The sequence below is a fragment of the Nyctereutes procyonoides genome, unplaced genomic scaffold (genome assembly GCF_905146905.1).
Source record: "Nyctereutes procyonoides isolate TBG_1078 unplaced genomic scaffold, NYPRO_anot_genome, whole genome shotgun sequence".
In the NCBI taxonomy this organism is placed as follows: Eukaryota; Metazoa; Chordata; class Mammalia; order Carnivora; family Canidae; genus Nyctereutes; species Nyctereutes procyonoides.
The window spans coordinates 47,516,604-47,542,980 of NW_026575140.1; the positions used below are offsets into that span (position 1 = coordinate 47,516,604).

Consider the following 26,377-nt stretch of genomic DNA (forward strand, 5'->3'; position numbering starts at 1 on the left):
TGCTGGGCCACTGGGGCTGCCCCAGACTAATGTTCATAAAGCAAATTCTGCTAATGTTAGTCCCCTCCTGAAACTCTTTTTCAGCTTTTTATTGCTCAAAAACAAAACCCCAATTCAGCCAGGCCTGTGAGGTGGTCTGTGACCCAGCCGTGCCACCCTCTGATCTCTTTTCCAGGCACACTGACTTGTCTTCTGCCCTGTGGGTGCACCAAGCTTGTTTCTGATCTTATAGCCTTTGTTTCTTTTCTTTCTTTTTTTTTTTTAAAGATTTATTTATATGAGAGAGAAAGAGAGAAAGAGAGAGAGAGAGAGAGAGAGAGAGAAAGAAAGAGAGGCAGAGACACAGGAGGAGGGAGAATCAGGCTCCATGCCAGGAGCCCGACCTGGGACTCGATCCCAGGACTCCAGGATCGCGCCCTGGCCCAAAGGCAGGCGCTAAACCGCTGAGCCACCCAGGGATCCCCTAGCCTTTGTTTCTAATATACACTTTGGAAATGTTTCTCTGCTGGTACCTGGCGTGGCCACACTGTTTTGAGTCCTTCAGCTCTGAGCACCTTGCATGTCACCTCCTCAGAGAGGCCATACTGCTGTAGCTAAAGAGGCCACTGTCCCCACCTAGTCATTTGGCCGCATTCCTCTGGCTACATAGTCTCAGCTGAAGTCGTGTGTCTGTGTTTGTCCCTTTCTCTTTGAAGTGTCAGCTCCCTGAGGTCAGGGATTGTCTGGGTTCCTACAATGCTGCCTGGTACATAGAACATACTCAGGCATCTGCTGAATAAACATTCACATGGTAATTGTTATTTATAAAATAGGATTGTGGGGCAGCCCAGGTGGTTCAGTGGTTTAGCGCCGCGTTCGGCCCAGGGCCTGATCCTGGAGACCCGGGATCGAGTACCATTTTGGGCTCCCTGCATGGAGCCTGCTTCTCCCTCTGCCTGTGTCTCTGCCTCTCTCTCTCTCTCTCTCTATGTCTATCATGAATAAATAAATAAAATCTTAAAAAATAAATAGGGTCGTGGTCCTCTATATTCTGCTTTCTCTTTTTTACTTAGCAAATATAATATACGTTAGCCATCTTTCCATAACAACACCATCAAACTGTCTTTTATTATTTTTTTCAAACTGTCTTACTTTAACTACTGCATGGTATTTTATTGTATACTGTATACCATCATATGTGTAATGATTTGCACACAGACACACTGGTTCTTATTTCTTCTTGTATATTCCAGCTAGTGAGTGTGGATGTACATGTGCAAATATTTCTGCACAGTAGTGGGCTAGCTGAATCCAAGCCATATGCATTTTTTTAAAAATTTTTATTTATTTATGATAGTCACACAGAATGAGAGAGAGAGGCAGAGACATAGGCAGAGGGAGAAGCAGGCTCCATGCACCGGAAGCCCGACGTGGGATTCGATCCTGGGTCTCCAGGATCGCGCCCTGGGCCAAAGGCAGGCGCTAAACCGCTGCGCCACCCAGGGATCCCCATATGCATTTTAAAACAATTTTTATTAAGGTATAATTATATAAGTGTTAGTTTCAAGTGAACCACATAATTATTCAACATTTAAAAAAATTATTCAACATTTGTATACATTATTTAGGCTCATTATGATAAATGTATTCTTTTGTTTTTTGAAGATTTATCTATTTATTTGAGAGAGCAAGAGAGTGCTTAGGCATGAGTGGGGGAAGGGGCAGAGGGAGAGAGACCCCAAGCTGACTCCCTGCAGAGTGCAGAGCCTGATGCAGGGCTCCACCTGACATCCCTGAGGTCATGACCCTGATCATGATCTGATGGGAAACCAAGAGAGTTGGATGCCCCCCCCCATAATTGTATTCTTAATCCCCTTTGTCCATTTCACCCATTCCCCCCCCATCTGCTTCTCCTCTGGCAAACCCCTGTCTGTTCTCTGTATTTAAATTTGATAGATACTTAATGATGGATACTTAGATAGTATCCTTTTTGCAGATGTTCCCCCCATAGCAACTAGCTCAGTATATTTCATTTACAATACCCTCAGTTGACATGACTTATCCTTGAAAGGGGCATTTGACATGTAAAAATAGCCAAAACTGCTTGGAGTCAATGCCAGCAAATAAATGAGTCCTATCAGAATCTCCCTAGTGCTTAGAATATGATGGATTTTAATGTATGTTGAATAAAAGGAACTCATGATGTCTAAAGCAGTGAGTATTTTCTGATGGGACTGTACTTAACTTCAGAAATCTGTCCCTAAGAGAAAGCAGAAAAATGCTTGCTTAAAAAAAAAATAGAGCTCTTGGTTAATTTTGGAAAATTAAAATATAGGTCATTCATAATCTCATCATTGAAACCACCACTTTCTTACATTTTGGTGTCTTTGCTTGAGTTTTCTTCCATACAGATCTTTCCCCCATAGTTGTTATATTATGTGTAACTCCGAAACGTGTATTAAGAGATAGTGCTGTTTGCCAAAACAAGTATTCGACATCAGGGGGATGACTTAACACCACTCATTTAGAAGGATGAGTTTACATGTGCTTGCACCTGTGTTTACACATGACTTTCAATACCTACTGTTAGAAGGCGAAGGGGGAACAGTACAGCATCCTCCAAACTGAGAAGGTACTTTGAGACCAAGGACCCTGTACTCTTTACTAAGTTTTATTCAGGTGTCAGGCAGATGATGATGCAGAGCTGCACAGCTATTCTTTGCAAAGTCCCAATCCCAAGCCATGGATTTTTTTAGGCAAGGGGATGTACAGAGGGCACTATGGTAAGGTCAAAGGGTCTAACACTTTACAGACCTCATGGTGCCATCTGAGTGCCAGAAGAGGGGAGGAAACTATGTTATCTCTACTAGTTTTCTAAACAACTTTAGGGAAGCTCAGGACAGGCCTTCTCCCACTCCTAGGGGCCTAGGAAGTGTACTCCCAAAGGGAGTCATTGCGTGGACATGAACAAGATGGAGGGCCAAAGATGGAGTCAGTGTTGGTAGCATGCCTGTAGTTGAGGGGCCTGACATAGGAGGCAGTGTATCCATTCCTTCACTAAACAGATATGTTATGTGTCACTTCATAGATACCTGGCACTGTGCTAGCACTGGGGATAGTTTTGTAAATAAGACACCTAACCCAAGGTCTCCAGTCTCCCAAGTGTTTTTATTATGGTGGAGAGGAGGATCAGTAAAAAGAAAAATAATGTTAGCTTGCAGTGAGTTTGGTGAAGGAAATAACAGGCTATGTGTTTGAGACTAAATGGGGAAAGGGCTCCTTCAGGTGGGGTGGAAACCTTTCTCTGAGGAAAGGTTTCTCTGAGGACATTTGACTTCAGAGCTGCATGTGAAAAACAAACTAGTTAGTAAGAAGCCAGGGTGCAAAGGCCCTGAGGTGGGCAAGGATTTCGCTTAGTTGAGTAACATTTTGAAGGAGACCAGTATGGCTAGAATTCAGAGAGTGTGACGGGGAAGGGAAAGATGATACTCTGGTGGAGGATCAGATTGAACAGAGAATGATATGATTTAACTTAGGTTTTAAAAACATGGGCTTGGTGACAAGTTTGGGCAGGCATTTCTCCAAAAAAGATATGCAAATGGCCAATGAATGCATGAAAATTTGCTCCAATATCATTAGTCTGTGGTGAAATGCAAATCAAAATCACAATGAGGTACCACTTCACATTCACTAGAATGATCATCATAAAGAAAAAGAAAAAAAGGACAAATTGTGTTACTGAGGATGTAGAGCATTTGGAACCCTTGTTACTGCTGGTGGGATTGGAAGATGGTGCAGCCGCTGTGGAAAACACTTGGGAAGACATTTCCTCAAAATGGGAAATGTGGAGTTACTGTATGACCCAGCAATTGCATTCCTGGGTATACTTGAGAGAGATGAAAATAGATGTCCACACAAAAGCTTGTGCATGAATGTTCCCAGCAGAATGGTTCATGATAGCCAAAAGGTGGAGACAACCCCCATGTCCATCAGCTGCTAACATGGGCAAACAAATGAGGTCCATCCGTCAACATCCAATGGAATATTACTCAGCAATTAAAAGGCATGAAGCATGGATACATTCTACAATGTGGGTGACCCTGGGAAATGCTTTGCTAAGTGAAGGAGGCCAGTAACTTTAGACCGTGTGTTACAGGATTCCATTTATGTGAGATATCCAGAACAGGCAAATCCACAGATAGGAAGGAGGTTGGTGGCTTCCTAAGGCCATAGGCAGAATATAGAGTAATTGCTCATGGACACAAATTTCCTTTCGGGGGCATGAAAATGTTCTGGTGTTTGTTGTCAACCTCTGTAAATATAGTAACATTCAGTGGATTATAAGCTGAAAATGGGCGGCTGTTAATGGTTTAAGGATTCTATCTCAGTGAAGCTGTTTTTTTTAAAAAATCAGCCTGCTCAAAAACAAACAAAAAAAAAAATAACATGAGTGAGTACCAGAATAACTTTACTGGATGAAAGAAGCCAGACAAAAAAGAGTACATACTCTGTTTCCATTTACATAAAATTCTGGAAAATACATTCTAATCTGTGATGACAGAAAGCAGATCAGTAGTTACCTAGGGCCCAGGGGTGGGGTAGGGACAAGGAGAGGCATGTAGAGATGATAGGGTACCAGGAAACTTTTTTGGGGGTAGTTATTAATTGTGATGATCTGTGTTTCACATGTGATTTATCACATTGTACTTGTGTAGTTTATTACATATCAATTATACCTCAATGAAGCTGTTGAAAAATAATCAGTGCAGGGGCACCAGGTGGCTCAGTCAGTTAAGTGTCTGACTCCTGGTTCTGCTCAGGTCATGATCTCAGGGTCATGAGATCAAGCCCTGTGTCAGACCGTGCTCAGTGCTAAGTCTATTTCAGATTCTCTCTCCTCCTCCCTCCCCCTCTGCCCCTTTCCCTGTTTACTCGGTCTTTCTCTCTCTCACTCTCAAGGAAATAAGTAAAATAAAATATTAAAAAATAGTCTGGATGCTGGGTGCAGAAAGGCTTGGCAGTGGCAGAATTGGAAGTTGAGGAACCATCAGAGGTGGTTGTGGTGACACAGTTAAAAAGTGGAAGTGAGGGCAGCCCTGGTGGCCCAGTGGTTTAGCGCTGCCTTTGGCCCAGGGTGTGATCCTGGAGGTCTGGGATTGAGTCCTGCATCGGGCTCCCTGGATGGAACCTGCTTCTCCCTCTGCCTGTGTCTCTGCCTCTCTTTCTCTGTGTCTTTCATGAGTAAATAAATATAATCTTAAAAAAAAAAAAAAGTGGCAGTGCTTGAGACCGGGGTGATGACTGAGGAGGGAAGTTGATGGAATGAGGCACGTGTTGGAGGAAGAACCCATAGGCCTGGGGATGGATATTGGGGTTTAGGGGAAGGGTAGGGAAATGGGTACCTTTCAGGTTTTTGGCTTGAGTGACTAGAGCTATATAGTAGTGCCTTCAACGGGGGAAGGAACAGGTTCAGGGAGTAGAGAGAACCACATGTGCTGTTGTGAAAAAACGGAGTTTGAGATGCTGGTGAGATGTCCACATGGAGATATTCAGGCCATGAAGGATGTAAGCTGGGCACTCGGGGGAGAGAGCTGGATGGTGGAGGCAAAGTTGGGGGCAACTGCATAAAGGTGGTGCATCAAACCCTGCATGACAGTCGTTGAGCAGGAAGTGTAGGTGAAGAGCCTCTGAGGGTCTGGATCACAAGAGAGGCTGGGCGCTTGTGCTGGGTGGCCGACGACTGGCAGGCATGCCAGGACAGGCACTGTCACAGAGGAGGACATGGCCATTTGGGTGCTGGTGAGCAAGAGGAGGAGAGTGGGTGGTACATTAGACACGGTGACATGAGGGTCCTGGTTGATGACAGGCACTTTTTGGGGAGTGGAGTGGATGGACTCCAGGTTGGGGTGGATTGAAGCATGCACAGGAGGTGAGGATGTGGGGTCTGTGGGTGCAGGCCACTTGTTATAGATGTAGTGGGAGCAGAGAGATGGGAGGTCGTGGGAGTGGGTGTGAGGTCAAGGCCGTGTGTGTGTGTGTGTGTGTGTGTGTTTTAAGATGAGATGGAGCAGAACATGTTTGAATGAGGGTATGGAAGAGGAGTCCAGGAAAAGGGAATGTGGCAGGGTGATACCTCCTTGTGAAGATTAGGAGATGGAATCCGAGGAAAAGTGCAGGGCTTGCCTGGAGAGGAGGGCAGGATGCCTGTTCCTCCCATGCATTTGAAATGGAGAAGGCAGTTTGGACACAGGCACCCTTCTAGATTCCATGATGAGAAGACCGAATCTCAGAGCCGAGAAGTCTGAGGACATGAGGTAGTGTGTGACCGCTGTCTCGGAAAGCAGTAACATGAGCATACCCAGGGCCCTGGGGAAAGGCTGCCTGGCAACCGCACCAGTGCCTTGGGGTTGTGGTTCTGAATTTAAGATGAAAATGGCCAAACCAATTATTTGAGTTGTGTTTTTTTTTTTTCCTCCAGCATTATCTGGTTGCTTGGGTGCTGGTGGAAGAAGCTGGAGATTCAGGTTCTTTCTGGGCCCAGGTAGAGGGAGAGAAAGACTGGCAGGGAAATGGCAGCAGGGCCAGAGGGGCCTCAGGGAGGAAGGTGGCCAGGGGTGACAAAAACGTGTGGAGCGTGAGGGGGGTGGCTGTCTTGCTGAGGCTGAAGGATTGAGCAAAGGAATGACACACTCCAAGGGTGTTGGAGGTGGGATGGAGGTGAACTGGTTATAACTGGGACGGTGGGTCTAGGTCCGTATGTGTGTGTGTCTGTGTGTGTGTATGTGTTGTGGTCACTGAAGTTGATGGTGGGGAGGGATGGAGACCTGGTGGTGAGCCCTTGGACTGGGGAGGGCATGAGGGACAGCACCTGGGCAGGCAGAAGGTGACAGCAGCAGAGCAGGACAGTAGGCGGGTGGCTGTCAGCCCCAGCTTCACTGAGTCACAGATTTTGAAGGAGTCGCTGGGTGGACTGGGGAGACCTTGGGCCCTGAGGCCTCCACCTAGCCCGTCCAAATGATCTCTTGGTCTCCTTGAGAAGGAATTTAAGGACAGACACAACACAGCGCATGAGCAGTACACAGGCAGGAAAATTTGTTGAGGTGAAAGTGGACTCGGGAGATGTGAGAGCAGGCGAGCTTGAGGGAGATCTGTGCCCAGTGGGCTGTGGGTTCTGTCCTTTGTTGACAGTTATTAACAAGGGGGTGGAATATTCACTACTTGAGGAGGGGATTTCTTGGAAGCAGTGTGGTCTCCCCTAGGAATGCGGGTTACGTGCTTTCTCTTCCTCATGTGGTTGGGGGTCTCCTGTCATGGCAGCCTCCGGGGGGGGGGGGATTTCAATATGGCGATGTGGCACAATGAAGGAGCAGTGCTCTGTCAGCCATCTTGGGCCTGTCTGGATTGATCGGCTTATGGTGGTTTTGTTGTGGAGTGCTGCCCGGACGGCCCTTCTTTGCTCCTAGTTGACCATGACTTCCTCTCTGCCAGCCTCAAGGCATCCTGCTAGGGTCTAACTAACTGCCCCCTGTAACGGAGGAAAGGTCTGGAAGTGACAGTGGAGGGTGAGGAAGACCCTCCTCACCTTTTGTCTCTGTAGCAGGTGGGGTGTGAGGAAAAAACAGGAGGTGGAGTTCCCCTGTGAGGCCCTCTGGTGCAGGCAGGAGGCCAGAGGACACGGAGGAGAGGCTGAGGACCTTGGGGACCGACCTTGCACACGGGTGGGAGGGGTGAGGCTGGTGAGGCTGGCAGAGGCTGCACCCAGAGGGCTGAGACCCGGGGTCACTAGAAGGCATGTGCTTTCTGCCCAGGGACCTGGCAGGTAGGTAGGTAGGACTCTCGGGACTAGTTTGCCAAAGAGCCAAGGAGCCAGGGAGATCTGATCCTCCACAGACTCGGGTTGATGAGGCTCAGAGGGCGGCCCTCTGTGGATGTTTGGGACCAGATGGCTCTGTTGGTGAGGGTGTGGGGCCCCAGACTCTGGGAGGGAGTGGTCCTTGGCCGTTCTGAAGGGCCTCCCTCCCATGGTCAGGGAGCTCAGCCTGGCTGAGAGAACGGGGCTCCCCTCTCCCCCCTCCACCAGAGGGCTTGGCAGGCTCACTTTACAGAAGACTTCTCCCTCTGGGGTTCTTTACTTTACATTGCATGAGGCCCTGATTCTCCCTCAAGTAACTTGCTCTGCACTCTTTGAATGCCTCTCTCATTGCCAGTACTTCTTTTTCTCAGTATTTCTGTGTTCAAATTCCAGAGAGGACGAGTGATTTGCCCAGCTAAGCCTTGGGCTCTGGCCATGCAGAGTTGCCATCCGTGGGATGCTCATCCCTGAGCTGGTTGTTGGGCCAGAGGAGAGGTCACACATGGCTGCTCAGGGCCGTGGACAGGGTGGGTGTCTCTGGTTTGGAGAGCAGTGTGGGACAGTGGGTGCAGACTGGTGAAGGCCTGATGCCCGCTGAGCTGAGAGGCGGGGTGGGGCAGGGTTGACAAAGGCCATGTGGATGTGAGGGCTCAGGCTGACTCTCCTTCCTCTTTCTCACAGCACCCATGTCTTCATCTGCACGAGCCCCATCAAGATGTACAAGTATTGTCCCTATGAGAAGGTAAGATATGCAGCCGGCTTGCAGCAAGCCTGGTGTTTGGCCCCTTCTCACCTTTATTCCTCATGTCGCGGGTAGGGGGTGATGGCGCTCAGCACACCGCGGGGGGGGGGGGGGGGGGATGCATGCGGACTCTCACCAGCAGGCTTTGGCAGCTGGGGTGGCCTTGTTTCAGCCTCTTCTTCCTCCTGCCTGGCTCTCCTCTCCCAAAGACCTTCTCTAGTACCAGTCTGACATTCCAGCACGTTCTCTGCACAGCGCCTGGTGAAGTTCTCTGGAAGGGTGACCACCCCAACGGTAGTGAAGCATCATTTCTGAAGTGTGAGGCAAGGAGAGAAAATGTGTAGGAGGAGGCTCTGGAGGCAACCCAAGCCCAAATGTTAGGGTGCATGAATTTATTTATACCAAAGTCTTAGGCAAAACAATTACATTGTGTTTTGCTGCATACTTGTGTCATCATCTTTATTATTATTTTTTAAAGATTTTATTTATTCATGAGAGAGAGAGAGAGAGAGAGAGAGAGAGAGAGAGAGAGGTAGAGACACAGGCAGAGGGAGAAGCAGGCTCCATGCAGGGTGCCGGATGTGGGACTCAATCCCAGGTCTCCAGGATCACAACCTGGGCCGAAGGTGGCGCTAAACCGCTGAGCCACCCGGGCTGCCCATCTTTATTGATAAGAAATAGAATTACATAAAACAGAGGCTTTTCTGGGATTTGGGAACCTGTGGTTGCCAAACCCATAGGGAAGATGTGCTGCCCAGGATGTGGGCATTCGCACCAGAGGTGGGTTCAGGGGAGGTGGGAGCAGCCTCCCAAGTCCAGGAAGGTGGGTTTGGGGACTCAGAACCCCCTGCTCAGGGGTGAGGGGACTCACTCAGCACAGAACTTCAGGTGTGAGTTCTCTCAAGTGTCTTCACATGATCTCTCCCTCTCCAACTCCATATGAGAAACAAAACATACACAGTTCACCAACATTAAGTGCTTTCGGTGTGCATTAAATGGAACAGTAACTCACCCTGTTTAAGTTAATGATGGTGTTGTATGAGGCACTTGGCAGCCACCATTCATAGTATGCCCCCTGCACCCCATTCCCTGGTTGTCCCAGTTGAACTCAGGGGAGTTACTGACTTACCACCAGTTAGGACTGAAGGCTTGGTCTGCTGTGATCAGGAGAACAGCAATCTGAAGTCGGGTCCCCAGACCAGTGGGATCCACACCCCCAGACACTTGATAGAAGTGGATGTTTTCCAGCCTTCGTGGGACCTGCTGAGTCAGAAACCCAGGGAGCAGCCTAATGTGTTTTAACAAGTCCACCAGGTGCACCCCTGAGTGTGAGGGACTATTGAACCAGAGCAGTTGTTTCAGCTATGGTTGTAGTGGGCAGTCAGGGTGACTGTCTAGTGCTTATCGGAGTGAGAGTGATAAGATGGCTGTTGTCCATGCATTCCTGTAAATTCGGGTTCCATCTGATGCCTGCCATCCCACCTGTAGAGGTTCAGCCCGGGACTGCCCTCTGAGCTCCAGACAACTCAAACCGATGTGTCTGTCCCTGGGTACTGACATCCCCTCATCCCATGTCTGTCTTACCTCTTTCCGTAAACTGGCACTGTCCACCAGCCTCTGAGGCTGAAAGCCAGCGAGCCATCCTGGTGACACCTGTCACCCTTACACCTGGCACATCAGCAAGTTGTGTGTCCCATTCAGGGTATCTGACATCTGCCTGTTTCTCCCTCCATCATATCCCCAGCATTTCTTTCCAGAATTGCTACAAGAGCCTTCTACATGGCCTGATCATTTCAGTGCCACACAGATCCAGAGAAGGTCTTGTGTCGTGTTGGCCCCTGACTAAAAACCTAACAGTTTCCCACTGCACTTAAAATAGAATTTAAAAATATATACATAGGGGATCCCTGGGTGGCGCAGCCGTTTGGCACCTGCCTTTGGCCCAGGGCGCGATCCTGGAGACCCGGGATTGAATCCCACGTCGGGCTCCCGGTGCATGGAGCCTGCTTCTCCCTCTGCCTGTGTCTCTGCCTCTCTCTCTCTCTCTCTCTCTCTCTCTCTCTCTCTCTCTCTGTGTGTGTGACAAAAGAAAAAATAAAAAAATAAAAAAAATAAAAATATATATGTAGACACACACGTGAACTTCTAAGCAAAACCTGCACGCCCCACGATGGCAGCGGCTGTGCCCGTCTTGTTTATTGTTAGTTCCTGTGCCTGGCATGCTGTAAGCACTCAGTATTTGTTGTCGGTTGAATAGATTCGTTTGTTCCACAAAGACTTATCAGCTATATCTCTGTAATAATAATGTTCGCCATTTATTTGATGCTTTTGATGCACCAGACACTATACTTTTTTATATATATACTTTTATTATCAGTACAGCAGCTCCCTGTGAACCGGAGTACACCTCTGGTCTGACAGATGAAGAAGGAGGCAGGGCAGGGGCAGGGGAGGGGGCGCGTGGGGCAGCTTGTCTTCTGGGTCTAGTGATCATATAGGCAGTGGGGCTTGGTCCAGAGCCCTGCCCTGAGCTGTTTCCACAAGCAGTGCATGCTCACTGTTGAGGGTTTAGAGTCCAGTGAACACGTGGGAAGAAGATATTACTTGGGACTTGTCAGTTACAGCAGCATCAACGGTGTCCGGCTAACTTGAACAAAAATTAGGAGGCTGTTGGTTGGCTCAGAGAATCACGGGAGAATCTGAAGGAGCAGCCCTTTGAGAAGCCGGGTGGGAGCCAGAGCCGGCAGGCAGTCTCCCCAAACATCTGTGCTCATAGGAGACCACAGCCCCATTCATTCTCTATCCATGGGTGTCTTTGCCAAGGATTCACATTCCCACGAGGGAGGCTTACCAGTGGAGCTCAGGTCACATTCTTGGCCCTTGGTCATGGGAAGGTGAGCATCCTGGCTGACATCCCATTAAGAACAGAGGTCTTAGCACAGAAAAATCCAAGTGCCGATATCAGATGAAGGGGTGCAGAGATAGTGGATAGTGGATACCCTGACCAAACCAAACAGCAACAAAATCCTGGCTACGAACCTGCCACCTAGTGATAGAAATGCTGTTAACATTTTGTGGTTTCTAGTTTTTCTTTAATGCATATTAAATATGGTAGGTGTATTTTTAATAATTTTTTAAAGATTTATTTATTTATTCAGAGAGAGAGAGAGAGAGAGGAAGAGACACAGGCAGAGGGAGAAGCAGGCTCCACACAGGAAGCCCGACGTGGGACTTGATCCCGGGTCTCCAAGGATCACACCCCGGGCTGCAGGAGGCGCCAAACTGCTGCACCACGGGGGCTGCCCTAATAGGTGTATTTTTAACAAAACTTGAATCTCATGTGGTTTAGTATCCTTTTTCTCCTTAATGTAGTCCTAGCATTTTTTCTGTCACCAAATATTCTTCAAAAATATGATTGCGAATAGCTGAAGTCATCTTGTATATAAATCTTTGTATGATTACATCTGTAGGATAGATTCCAGGAGATGGAATTCCTGGCTCCCACAAGGAGGGTGCATTGTGACACATACTGCAGGGAAGGGCATACTGTCACTGCTGTTCTGGCAGCAGGCCCTCCCCACCCAGGGGCCAGGCTCAGCTGTGTAGGTTCAGTCAGTGGAGGAAGTGGGACACTGAATGAATACATGAAGACAACAAAATGGCATAGTATGTGTGAAGAACTTTAGATGAATTGTGATGGCTGGTGGACCTAGAGCCTGTGGGTTTGGGATCAGCCTGGGGTGCAAGCTTATCTCCATATTGTCACCTTCTCTGCCATCCCCCAGAACAAGTCATTGGGGAAGGCAGACATGATATCTTGTGAAGAGATGAAAATAGCCCCAGCCACCTCCTCTCCTTCCATCCATGTGCCCTCCTATCCCTAGTAGACAGACCTTATGTCCATGACTAGTTGAGGCCGGGAGCAGGCGAGTGCTGATGATTCTTCTGCCTAGTGCCTATGGTGAGGGAGTGCTGGGGCTGGTCTTGGAACATCAACTGAGGATGGATGTTTTGCCCTCACGGTCTCAGTGGGTGCTTAAGACCTAGAACTCTCAGAGAGCTCTTCCCTCTGCTCCCGCCCCCAGAGCAGCATCAGCCTTGGGCAAAGTGGGAGCTTTCTCTTTAGTTCATTCCTCTTTAGGCCCAGTCAAAGGAGGGAAATGTAAATGCTTAAGAGATCAACTTCTTTATCATACCTAGGGAGTCAGACTTAGGTGTCATTCAGGTTATTAGAGCCTTTCTGGCTGGAGCTTTCTGACGCGCTCAGTAGTAGCTAACTCACGAGTTAGTAGTATATGCAGGCAAGAGCTTCACCTGTAATAATCCATTAACCTTCACAAATAGCCCTTTGAAGTAGGTACTGTTATGATCCCCATTCTGCAGATGAGGGAACTGAGGCACAGGGAGGTTAAGTCTCTGCTCAAGGTTGGCAGCAAGAACTAGTGAGTCAGACTTGGGCAGTCTCACTCCAGACTGTGCTATGCTGACCCCCTTCTCTAATTCCTGACTCAGAACTTAGCATGATATAACTAGTTTTTTTTTCCCAAAGAGATTTTTTAAATCCATGGTAAATTCATGCTCAAGCATGACATTTTACTGTTACTTTTCCTCATTCAACAAGGTGAGTGATCACAAGTGGGATTAAGTGAGAAGCTTGGATGACACAGTGGGACATGTCCTTTTCATTTGAAGTCTGATCCCCGGATAATAGGTCTACCAGATTCTGTTTGATTTTAAGAATAAATGTTAAACATTTCCACCCCATCATTGAGCCTCTTCATGAAACTCATTAAAAAATGTAGATAATGAATTAAATTTCTTTGTACATTTCACCCATATTGTCCGACTGCTCCCAGAACTTGAACCTCTTATAAGACTTACATTAAAAGGTGCATCACTTTCTGTTGCCACCAAAATAAACTATAGGTTCTTTTAGGAGGAGTGAGAGCCATCCTCCAGCATTTCAGGAACTTTCTCTGGTGGTACCTCCCATTTTGTTTGCTACCCAGTAGTCTAAAACTAGGGCTTATGGTATGTTTTGGCCCAAACTATTACTTCTAAAACAGTTGGATGCTCTTGGTAATTGTCATAGGGATTTTGGGAAGATGATGAAAACTTTTTGGAATTAGATAGGCACTGGTTGTGCAAGCATAGTGAATTATTTAAAAAACCACCAAAATGTATACTCTAAATGGCCATTTTATGGTATGTAAATTATATATAAAAATGACTATAAAGGGGAATAAAAGGGAACAGCCTTTTATGGTATAAAAAAGTGATACACCAAGAAAAAAAGAGAGGTCTTAAATAAAACGAAAGAGCTGGTACAACTGTGATTGATATCACAGAAATACAAAAGATTGTAAGGCTAGAAAAAAATAATTATATGCCAACAAATTGGACGATGCAGAAGAAATGGATAAATTCCTAGAAACATAACCTTCCAAGACCAAATCATGGTGAAATAGAAAATTTGAATAGGCTAGTTACTACCAAGGAGATGGAATCAGTTGATCAAAAACTTTGCAACGAACAAAAGCCCACAACCAACCAACCTATCTCAAACTCCTCCAAAAAATAGAAGGGGGCTAGAGGGATTCTTCCAAAAACATTTATGATGCTGGCATTACCCTGACACCCAAAGCAGACAAGAATGCCACAAAAACGAAAAACTCAAGGCCAATATCCTTGATGAACATAGATGCAAAATTCCTGAACAAAATATTAGCAAACTGAATTCCACCATACGAAAAGGATCATATACCATGGTCAAGTGAGCTTTATTCCAAGAATGCAAGGATGACTCAACAATCTGCAAGTCAATTAATCTTTAGAAAAAAAATTAATAGAACTTCAAAAGGAAATAGACAAATTCACAATTCTTATCAGAGGCTTTAATATCCCTGTTTTAATAGCTGATAGAGTAAGTAGACCCTCTCCCCTGCCAAAATCAGGATATAGAAGCCTTGAACAAGTATTGCCAACCAGCTTGACCAAGTTCACATTTTTTTTAAAATGTTTTATTTATTTATTCATGAGAGACACAGAGGGAGAGAGAGGCAGAGGGAGAAGCAGGCTCCATGCAGGGAGCTCAACATGGGACTTGATACCGGGTCTCCAGGGTCACACCCTGGGCCGAAGGCGGCACAAAACCGCTGAGCCACCTGGGCTGCCCCCACGTTGACATTTATATAACACCTCACACAACAGCAGGTACCCCTTCTAGTCCAGTGCACATTTAGTAATAGGCTGTGTTTTGGTATGGCAGATATACTAAAAGTCACTGAATTGTGTACTTTAAATTGGTAGATTTTACAGTATTGAATTATATCTAAATATATTAAATTATATCTAAAAAACTTGGCTATTCAGATGGCTGATCCAAAACCAATTCTATTTTTCTGCTTTGTTGTGGTTATTTTATCCTCTTAATTGGGTTTATGGACAGAAGTGCATGAAATTTGTACAGGGTCTTGGTTCAAGCCACTGTCCCTGAAAATTTTGGGCTTTATGGCACCATTTTTCACATCTTTCAGTAAATGAAGTAGATCAGTAATGATGACACCTGTCATTGGGTAATGGTATGTCCCCACCATTTCTTAGCACTTGCATCCCCTCCTTGATTTGAGATTTGTCTGAGGATCTGCTTGGCTGAGCAGACCAGGGCTTTTGGGGGGATTCCACCCCACATTTGAATAGCAAAGACCATGTCTAGCTCACAGATCTTCATTTCTGAGTGGTGTCTTTGCTTGTGGACCTACATGTCTCTCAGGGCTGTGAGGAGGTGTCAGGGAGCTGCTCCAGGCCCTGTCACTCCCTTGGATGTGCTGCCCCCTGTCCTTTCTCAGCACCATCCTCATCAGCACCCCCTCCCCATTCATCATCGTCACACTGACATCCTCCTACAGTGACTGGTTTTATGAGCTTGCTGCTCATACCCTAGGTCTTGGGAAATCACCTCCCTTGAAAGTCCTTCTGGTGATTCTTTTGCTACATATAGCTTGGATTCAGTTTTAGTCATTTCGACAGATTCTGGTTTAGGAATGGTAAGACCATTTTACACTTGGATAGCTCTACATTCATCTGGGCTGAACTATTTTATCCTCAAGTATTTTTAGGAACTGAAATTATAATCAGGTGAATAATGAGCAATGCCTCTCTTCCAAAACAGCAGTTAATAAAGGTATTGAAAGATGCTTGTCCAAGCCCTGACTTTTCCTTAGAGGTGTCTTTTCCTTAGAGGTGTCCCTCAGACACCTAACCCTGCTGAGCCCTGGCTAAACCTGAGAGTCACAATTTTACCTTTGGATCTGTGACCCCACCTGTGAGCTGCCTTTTTTTTTTTTAAGGATTTATTTATTTATTTATTTATTTATTTATTTATTTATTTATTTATTTATTTATGATGGGGGGGGCAGAGACGCAGGAGGAGGGAGAAGCAGGCTCCATGCCGGGGGCCCGACGTGAGACTAGATCCCGGAACTCCAGGATCGTGCCCTGGGCCAAAGGCAGGCGCTAAACCGCTGAGCTACCCAGGGATCCCCCACCTGTGAGCTTCTTGATTCACCTCTCAGGGACTTGGCTTCTTTATCAGTACAGTTGTAGTAATACCTTTCATGGGTGTTATTAAAGAAAATTGACTAGTAATCATATTGCTGTATATAAATGTAGCAAGTCAATGCATTCATTATACACCTTGAACTCATACAGTGTTACATGTCAATTGTATCTCAGGAAATATAAATTAAAAAAATAAGGTTGAAGGAGAAATTTACATAAACCACTTAGCACTATACTTGCTAGCAGTAAGTGTCATCCTCTTGTTTCTATCTGCCCCCAAATTCTCTTGCCCAGCAGCAAAGAATGAATTTCATCAAACCTTTCTGAAACCAGGAAGCCTGGACAATTCTATGGTTGGTTAGTTTTTCTGCATTTTTAGATCCCAGAAAAAATAAGTTTTGTGTAAAGTTGCCTGTTACCTATATACAGTTTGATTACAACCATGTTTAAAAAATAATATATAAAAAAGGGAAGGAAATATAGCCAACTAAGATATTTCGAATGTTCCTCAATTTTCCAAATTTTCCTTGATAAGCTATTACTTTTGCAATAAAAATGAAAATGCTTTTTGGTTAGGATTCAGTAACCATTTACAGAGCAATCTGCTACAAGCTTACAAAATGCCCCACCTCTATTTTCAGGAGCTGATGACAATGTGTAGAAAGATAGATGGTTATCACTTTCTCCCAGGCCTCTGTGGTCACACAGGAGGAATCCAGGGTCAACTTCTTGGGGAAAGTAAGAATTGAGTTGAGGCATTGGAGATGAGAAGATAAAGAAGTGGGAGAGCGAGTTCTGAGTGTAGGAATAGCATGGACAAAGGCAAAGAGGAATTCCAGGGTTCTCAGTTGGGTATGGGGTGTGTGTTTGGGGTAAGAACAGAGAAGCATGGGAGGGAGGTGGTGGTTGGCATGTTGGGGTGAGATGGGAGAGGCTTGAGATGAGACTGAATAGACAGGTGATCCTTTGGTGATCAGGAGTTTGTATTTCAGGATATAGGCACTGAGAGACTTTTGAAGGATTTTTAAGCAAGGCTGTCATAAATCCCATTGGTATTTTTGAATGCTCCCTGCAGCAGTATAGGGGATTCAGTGGAGGCCACACAGAGCCTGCTTCAGTGATCTGGGTGGGCTATAAGGAACACCTAAACCAAGATGGTGACAGAGACCCCAATGGGCTTAACTGTTGCCATAGGGGTGACTTGAAAGACTTCTTATGCCCGTGGGAAACAGTGAAGACCCTATGAAGCAGTACAGTGTTTATTTGAAAGTAGACTTGAGTTAGCTATAAATGTATATTGCAAACTCTGGAGCAACCACTTAGAAAAGTAAAAAAAAAAAGGTATATGCTTCTTGATATGGTAAGAAAGTATAGAAAATGGAATCATATAAAATGCTCAATTAAAATGATAAAAGGTAGAAAAGTGTGGAAGACAGAAAAGAAATAGAACAGAGAACAAGGGCAGAGTCGAAAATGATAATGAATACAGCATATATTTATCCAACTATATCAATAATCAATTTAAACATTAGTGGTCTAAGTGATCCAAATTAAAAGATTACTGTAGTGATTCAGAAAAACGAGACCCACATTTATGCTTTTTACAAGAAACACAGTTTAAATATAAAGACATAGATGGACTGAAAGTAAAGGGAAGGAGAAAGATATATCATGCTAGCACTGTGAAAGGAAAGTGAGAGTACCTATATTAACTTAAGACAGCAGATTTTAAGCCAAAGAAAGTTATCATGGATGAATAAAGACATTATATAATAATAAAATTTTTTTAATTTTTATTTATTTATGATAGTCACAGAGAGAGAAAGAGAGAGAGAGAGGCAGAGACACAGGCAGAGGGAGAAGCAGGCTCCATGCACCGGGAGCCCGATGTGGGATTCGATCCCGGGTCTCCAGGATCGCGCCCTGGGCCAAAGGCAGGCGCCAAACCGCTGCGCCACCCAGGGATCCCCAATTTTATGTCCATAAATTTGATAACCTAGATGTGAGAACAGTTCCTTGACACAATCTGCCAAACTATCACAAGAAGAAATATACAATCTTAAAAAAAATTAAATTTGCCAATGTGTAATATAACACCCAGTGCTCATCTCGTCATGTGCCCTCCTAGAAACAGTCTGAAGAGACATGTACCTATTAGAGAAATTGAATCAATAATTTATAACCTTTCAAAAAGAAAGTACCAGGCCCAAGTGGGTTCACTGGTGAATTTTACCAAATATGTAAGAAAAAAATTTAAAGAAGAAATTATACCAATTCCTTACAGTCTCTCCAGAAGATAGAAGGAATATGCAGCTCATTCTATGAGGCCAGCATTACTCTAATGTCAAAACCAGACAAAGACATCATAAGAAAAGAAGACCATAAACCAGTATCTCTGGGACACCTGGGTGGTTCAGGGGTTGAACATCTGCTTTTGGCTCAGGTAATGATCCTGGAGTCCTGGGATTGAGTCCCACATCAGGCTCCCAGCAAGGAGCCTGCCTTTCCCTCTGCCCGTGTCTCTACTTCTCTCTGTGTGTGTCTCATGAATAAATAAATAAAACCTTAAAAAAAAAACAGTATCTCCCATAAACAGAAGGTAAAATCCTCAACAGAATAGCAAGTCAAATCTTACAGTATCTAAGGAGAATTATACACTAAGATCAAATGAGATTTATCCCAGATATGCAAGGCTGCACATGTGATCATTCTAAAATCAATTAACATAATCCACCACATCATCTGGCTAAAGATGAAAATCACATGATCATATCAATAAATGCAGAAACAGCATTTGATAAAATCTAGTACCCATTCATGATAAAAAAAAACTCTCAGCAAACTAAGAATAGAGAGCTTAGCCAACTTGTTAAAGAACATCTACCAATAATAACACACAGCTTCCGTCATACCTAATGGTGAGTAACTAGACGCTTTCTCACCAAGATCAGGAACAAGACAGAGATGTCCCCTCTCACTGCTTCTTTTTAACATTGTATTGGAAGTCCTGGCTAATGAAATAAGAAAAGGAAATAAAAGGTATACAGATTGAGAAAGAAGAAATAAAACTGCCTCTGTTCACTGATGACGTGATCATCTATGTAGAAAATCTAAAAGAGCAAAACAAAGCAAACAACCCCCCCACCTCCTAGAATTAATAGACAGTTATAACAAGGTTGCAGGATACATGTTAATATGCAATACTCTAATCTCTTTTCTATATGCCAGAAATGAACAAATAGAATTGGAAATTTAAGAAATGCCGTTTTCAGTAACCTCCCTGACAGAAGTACTTAGATATGAACTAACAAAATACATGGAAGATCTATTATGAGGAAAACTACAAATCTCTGATGAAAGAAATCAAAGAACTAAATAAATGGAGAGTTATTTCATATTCATGGATAGGAAGACTCAATATTGTCAGGATATCAACTTTTCCCAACTTGATCTATAGATTTGATGCAAACCAAATCAGAATCTAAGTCAGTTATTTTGTGGATTTTGACAAACTGATTCTAAAGTTTGTATGGAGAGGCAAAAGATGTAGAACAGCCAACATAATATTTAAGGAGAATGAAGTTAGTGGACTGATGTTACCCATTTTTAAGACTTACTATAAAGCTATAGGAGTCAAGACAAAATGGTATTGGTGGAAGAATAGATAGATCGGTGGAGCAGGATAGAGAGCCCAGAACCAGACCAACATAAATGTAGTCAACTGATTTTTTGCCAGAGGAGCAAAGGCAATGGGATGGTGCAAAGATAACCTTTTTGGCAAATGGTGCTGGAACAACTGGACCTCCACGTGCCAGAAAAAAAGAATCTAGACACAGACTTTCCACACTTGAAAAAATTAGAATAAATCAGAGTTCTAAATGTAGAACTTAAAACTATAAAACTCTTAGGATATAAATAATACAGGAGGAAATCTAGATGACCTTAGATATGATGACTTTTTAGATACAACACCAAAGGAACAATTCATGAAAGAAATAATCGAGAAGCTGAGCTTCATTAAAATGAAAAAACTTCTGCTTTGCAAAATATGTCAGGAGAATGAGAAGACAAGTCATAGACTGGGAGAAAATATTTGCAAAAGACAACTGATAGGGGACAGTTATATACTATATGCAAAGCATCCTGAAAACTCAACAATAAGACAATGGACAGCCTGATGAAAAAATGATCTTAAGACCTAAACAGTCACCTTATCAAAGAGGATTTAGAGATGGCAAATAAGCACATGAAAGGGTGTTCAATATCCTGTGTCATTAGGGAATTGAAATTAAAACAACGAGATACTACTCTGCACCTATTAGAATGGCCAAAATCCAATACACTGACAACAGCATATACTGGAGAGGATGTGGAACAATAGGAATTGCTGGTGAGAATATAAAATGGTACACCACTTGGGAAGATAGTTTGGTATATCCCCACAAAACTAAACCTACTCTTAACTGTATGATCTGCTAATCACACTCCTTGGTATTTATCCAAATGAATGGAAAACGTATGTCCACTCAAAACCCGGTACACAGATGTGTATAGAAGTGTTATCCGTGATAGCCAAGATTTGGAAGCAACCAACATGCCCTACATAGTTAAATAAACTGTGGTACACCCAGGTAGTGAAAAATTTTCAGTATTAAAAAAGAAATGAATTATCAAGCCATTAAAAGTCATAGAGGAACCTGTTTATTACTAAGTGATAGAAGCCAGCCTGAAGAAGGTACAATACTGTATGATTCCAATTTTGTGACATTCTGGAAAAGGCAAAATTATGGAGGTAAAAAGATCAGTGGTTTCCAGAGATTAGTGGGGAGGGAGGGATGAATAAATGGAGAGCAAAGTATTTTCAGGTCCTTGAAGTTATTCATGGTAAATGCATGTCATACATCTGTCCAAACCCATAGAATTTACAATACCAAGAGTGAACCCTCATGTAAATTATGGACTTTGGGTGATTACGATGCATTGATGTAGGTCCTTGAGTGTAACAAGTGCCCCACTCTGTTGCTGGATGTCAATGATGGGGAAAGTTGTTCACATTTGGAGACAGGAATTATATGGGAACTCTCTGTACTTTGTTCTCAATTTTGCTGTGAACCTAAAAAATAAAGTAAATTTAAAAAATAGTGTTCCTTTGTGTCCCTTTCAGTCAACCCCTTTCCCTCTCCCCTCCCTCTCTGGGGGTTGTTGGTATCAGTGAACGACTGATGTGTTGTTTATTCCTACACTCTTGCTTTTTACACAATGTCATATAGTATGGTCTCATACAGTTTGTGTCTGGCTTTCATTTAGAGGCGTCATATAATCCTTGCTGAATATAATTCTGTATGGCTGTATCATCATGTTTATTCATTTGCCAGTTGATGGACATTTGGGGAGGTGTTTCCAGCTTTTGGCTTTTGTGAATAAAGTTCCTATAGACATTCATGTCCACATCTTTGGGTGGACATGTGCTTTCATTTCTCTAGGGCAGATAGCAAGAGTGGGATTGACTGGTTTGTATGATGGGTGTATGTTTAACTTTTAAAGTAACTGTCAGACGGTTTTTAAGAGTGGCTATCCCATCTTGCATTCCTACCAGCAATGTATGATATGTCCAGTTGCTTCTCAGTCCTTTTTTTTAAGGATTTTATTTATTTATTCATGAGAGATACATGGAGAGAGGCAGAGACGTAGGCCGAGGGAGAAGCAGGCTCCCTCTGGGGAGCCCAATGTTGGACTTGATCCCGGGACTATGGGATCACGACCTGAGCCAAAGGCAGACGCTCAACTGCTGAGCCACCCAGGCGTCCCTAGTTGCTTCTCAGTCTTGTGTGCACTCAGTATTGTCAATCTTTTTAATTTCAGCTGTCTTAGTAGGTTCCTCGTGATAACTCCTTGTGGTTTTGATTTGTGTTTCCCTAATGACTAATGATGCTGAGCATCTCTTATGTGCTTATTTGTCCTCTATATGCCTTCTTTGACAAAGCGTTCATGGTTTTGACTGATTTTTCATTGGGATATTTGAGTTGGGAAAAATCTTTATTCTAGATACAATTCCTTTATCAGTTAATGCTCATTTTAACATTTTCTCCCAGTCTATGACTTGTCTTTTCATTTTCTTAACTGTAGTTTTTGAAGAGCAGCATTTATAATTTGGGGTTTTATATGTAGGTTATGATCCATTTTGAGTTCATTTTTATATGTGTAGGAGTTAAAAATAGAAGGCTTTTTTCTTTTTTCTTTTTCTTTCTTCTTCTTCTTCTTCTTCTTTTTTAATCCAAGAGTACCCAGATATTCCTCTGTTGAGCAGCCTACCCTTTCTGTGTTGAATTACCTTGGTACCTTTGGGTATGTTTCCTAAATATACTCTGTTCCTTTGATCTAAACATCTGTCTTTATGTGAATACCACTCTGTCTCAGTTACTATAGTTGATAGTGCCTCTTGGAAACAGTGTGAATTCTCCAGCTTTATTCTTTATTTAGAAAATTGTCAGGGCACCTGAGTGGCTTAGTTGGCTAAGCATCTGACTTGGTTTCAGCTCAGGTCATGATCTCAGAGTTGTGGGATGGAGCCCAATGTGGGGCTCTGCACTCAAGGAGGATCTGCTGGAGATTATGTCCCTCTTCCTCTCCCTCTTCCTGTCCCTCTGCTCCCCCCCCCCCGCTCATGCTCTCTTTCTCTCTCTCAAATAAATAAAATCTTTTAAAAAATAAATGTTTAATGGTGAAGTGTGAATAACATAGAATTTACCATCTGAACTATTTGTAAATGTATAGCCAACCTGTTTCATATTTTTGGTGCTATTATAAAGCATTTCTTTCATTTCAACATCCAAGTGTATAAAAATGCAAGTGATTTTTGTGTATTGACCTTGTATCCTGCTATTTTGCTACATTTATTTGTTCTAGTAGCTTTTTATATATAATTTGGGACCATTAAAGTTTAACGCTAATAACATTTGTTGAGTACTTACTATGTGTCAGGCATTACTCTGTGCTACATAGATTTAATGTAATCACATCAACAACACCATGAAGACAGTCTTAGAAGGTTGAGTGGTTTGTTTGAGGTCCTGCAGCTTGGACACACAGAGCCATAGGAGAGGAGAGATAAGACAAAGAGCTGGAAGTCTTTTGTCCAGCTGTCTGTACTGAGCACTCTCTGTGTGCCAGGCACTGTGCTAAGGCTTTTATGTACATTTTCCCATTTGATCCCCAGAGGAGTCCCATGAGGTAATACTGTCACCCCATTTTACTGTGGATGGCCTGGGTAACTTGCTGAGGACCCTTCCTGAGCAGCGTGGCCTGTTTAGGGGAAGTGACCACAGCTGGTCATGGCTTGCACTTGGGAGGGCCCATGGCAGCGGGCACAGCGTGTGGGCTCTGGAGGTGCAGACCCAGTGCCACTTGCTGAACCTCTCTGAGCCTCAGTTTGTCTGTCTGTACAGAGTCTGTTCGCCACCATGACCCTTTGAAATATGTGCATCTGCAGTCATTTTCCTACATAAAACCCACATTTGGAGCTGCTCCACTTGTGGTCCACAGAAACACAGAAATTGGATGTGAGTGGAAACTGTCATGGCCATTTGACATGGATGCAGCATTCAAACACGTGATTGGATTTTGTATCTCTATGAAAGATTTTTAAATTTAAATTCAATTTAATTAGCATATAGTATACTGTTAGTTTCAGAGGTAGAGCTTAGTGATTCATCGGTTGTATATAACACTTAGTGCTCATTACATCATGTGGCCTCCTTAATGCCCGTCACCCAGTCACCCCATCCCCTCACCCTCCTCCCCTCCAGTGACCCTCAGTTCCTTTCCTAGTGTTGAGTCTCTTATGCGTCTGTTTTTGTCTTATTTTATTTTTCCCTCCCATTCCCCCATGTTCATCTGTTTTGTATCTTAAATTCCACATATGAGTGAGATCATCTGGTATTTGTCTTTCTCTCACTGACTTATTTCACTTAGTGTAATACCCTCTAGTTCCATCCATGTCGATGCAAATGGCAAGATTTCATTCTTTTTGATGGCTGAGTAAAATTCTGTTGTGTGTGTGTGTTGTATATATATATATATATATATATACACACCACATCTTCTTTATCCATTCATGTCGATGGACATCTGGGCTCTTTCCATAGTCTGGCTATTGTGGACATTGCTGCTATAAACATTGGGATGCGGGTGCCCCTTTGAATCACTATGTTTGTATCCTTTGGATAAATACCTAGTAGTGCAATTGCTGGGTCATAGGGGAGCTCTGTTTTTAGCTTTCTGAGGAAACTTCATACTATTTTCCCGAGTGGCTGTACCAGTTTGCATTCCCACCAACAGTGCAGGAAGGTTCCTCTTTCTCCGCATCCTTGCCAACATCTCTTGTTTCCTGACTTGTTAATTTTAGCCACTGTGACTGGTGTGACGTGGTATGTCCTTGTAGTTTTCATTTGCATTTCCCTGATGCTGAGTGATATAGAGCATTTTTTCATGTGTCTTTTGGCCATCTGTATGTCTTCTTTGCAGAACAGAACTTATCAAACAACACCCAAAAAAACAAAAATGCGGTCGAGAAATGGGTAGAAGATATGGATTTCATATCTTACAAAGGGGTCCACAATAAATTGGAAATTAAGAAAACAACCAGTCCTTTGCCATAGACAGTTTGTGAAACTAAGCTCTCTCCTGGATGCCTGGCGGACTTAGAACAAATAGAATCTCTCCACCATGGCCTGTGAGGCCCGAGGAGACCTGGCCTGCCCCCTGCCTCTGTCTTTCCTCCTGCTCCCCTCTACTCTGCACTCCAGTCACTCAGATAAACACCGAAGTGTGTTCCTGCCCAACACAGCTTGCATTCATTATTCCCTCTGTGTGGAGCCTTCTAGACCTTTAATATCCAGGCTCTGTGGTGTCATGCTGGGCCAGTTACAGACATCCCTTCTCAGAGAGGCTTTCCTTCCCTGCCCTCTAGCAGAGCTCCTTGTTTTATTACTACGGAACCCTTGATCCACCTGAACCTGCTTGTCTCTCTGTGTGCTGTGTCTCCTCCATTTAGAATGTGGATTGCATGAGATTGTCTCTCCTACACATTCCTAGTGGATGGTCAGTAGACACTAGTTGAATAACAGACTGAATGCAGAGAATATTGTCTGCTTCATCAGCTGTTTGAGGCTTAGATGAGGCGATGGGTGATGAGTGTCTGTGGAGTAGGTAAGCTGGGAACATTAGCCCCCCACCACTCCTGCCTTTGCACTACACAGCACCGCACAAAAGTCAGGGGCCCTGCAGACTTCTGCTCAGTGGCAGTTTCTCATGTGTCATTTACTTACTTGTTTCAAGGCACCTTTGAGCTCTGTCCCCCCTCGCCTCTGTCCCTAGAGCCCAACAGAGTCATGCATGGAGGGGAAGCATAGGAGACATTCCTGGCATGACTGTTGGGTTGTGTAGACCAGGCATGGACAAGTGGTGGGCTGTGCAGGATTGGAGCTGTGGGGGACATGGACACAACTGACTGTGTGTCTGACTATGTGTTTTCCCTGCTGCCAGTGGGATCATCACATCTTTTAGATGGCAACCCTTCTTCCTGGAGAAAGCCTGGCTGTGTGCCTGCTGTGTCTGTGCCCAGGTCTGATGGCACTCTCTTCTCCCTCTACCCATGTGTTTTCCAGTATGCCTGGGTGGAGAAGCACTTTGGTCCTGACTTTCTGGATCAGATTGTACTGTCCACAGACAAGACCGTGGTCTCTGCCGACCTTCTTATAGATGACCGGCCAGACATCACAGGCAAGTGGCCTGCGGCAGGTGAGCAGCGAGTGTGGAGCTGTGAGCCCCCGGGACAAACCGCACATGAGGCTGGCCTCACGGCCCCTGTCCTGAGTGATCCCCACTCAATCACCAGCAGTGTATTAGACCTCCTCCAGCCCAGTGCCAAGCCTCTTCCCTACTGGGGAGACAAGGTTATTCTCAGCATCCAGGCTCAGAAGGGGTGCTGCTGGGAGTCAAGAGAAGCAGGTCCTAGCTCCTGGGGTAACTCATTGGGTGGCCTTGGATGACTCCTTTTATACCTTGAAGCCTTGCCTTGCTTATGTAAAATGAGGTCCAGACTGGTTTCCAGATGTTTGGTTTGAGCAGCAAAGCCATTTTTTCCCCAAGAGCAATTTGGAGTGAACCTACTATGCAAAACAAAAAAGCAAAGCATCATTTTTTTAGTTGAAGGTGGTTTGGGGACTGTATTTATCCCTTTTCCT

The 26,377-nt window shown here is 44.3% G+C and overlaps 1 protein-coding gene across 2 annotated transcripts in view; it reads left to right on the top strand.

The window, feature by feature from the left end:
• The window catches only part of NT5M (5',3'-nucleotidase, mitochondrial), a 36,536-nt gene that overhangs the window by 7,802 nt on the left and 2,357 nt on the right, over positions 1-26,377 (top strand). The window contains exons 3-4 of one of the 2 annotated variants that reach the window (XM_055306174.1): positions 8,513-8,573; positions 25,799-25,931. In XM_055306174.1, the coding sequence (XP_055162149.1) occupies positions 8,513-8,573; positions 25,799-25,931 (194 nt within the window). The remainder of the gene's footprint in view (positions 1-8,512; positions 8,574-25,798; positions 25,932-26,377) is intronic. The other variant, XM_055306175.1, reaches the window with a different exon arrangement.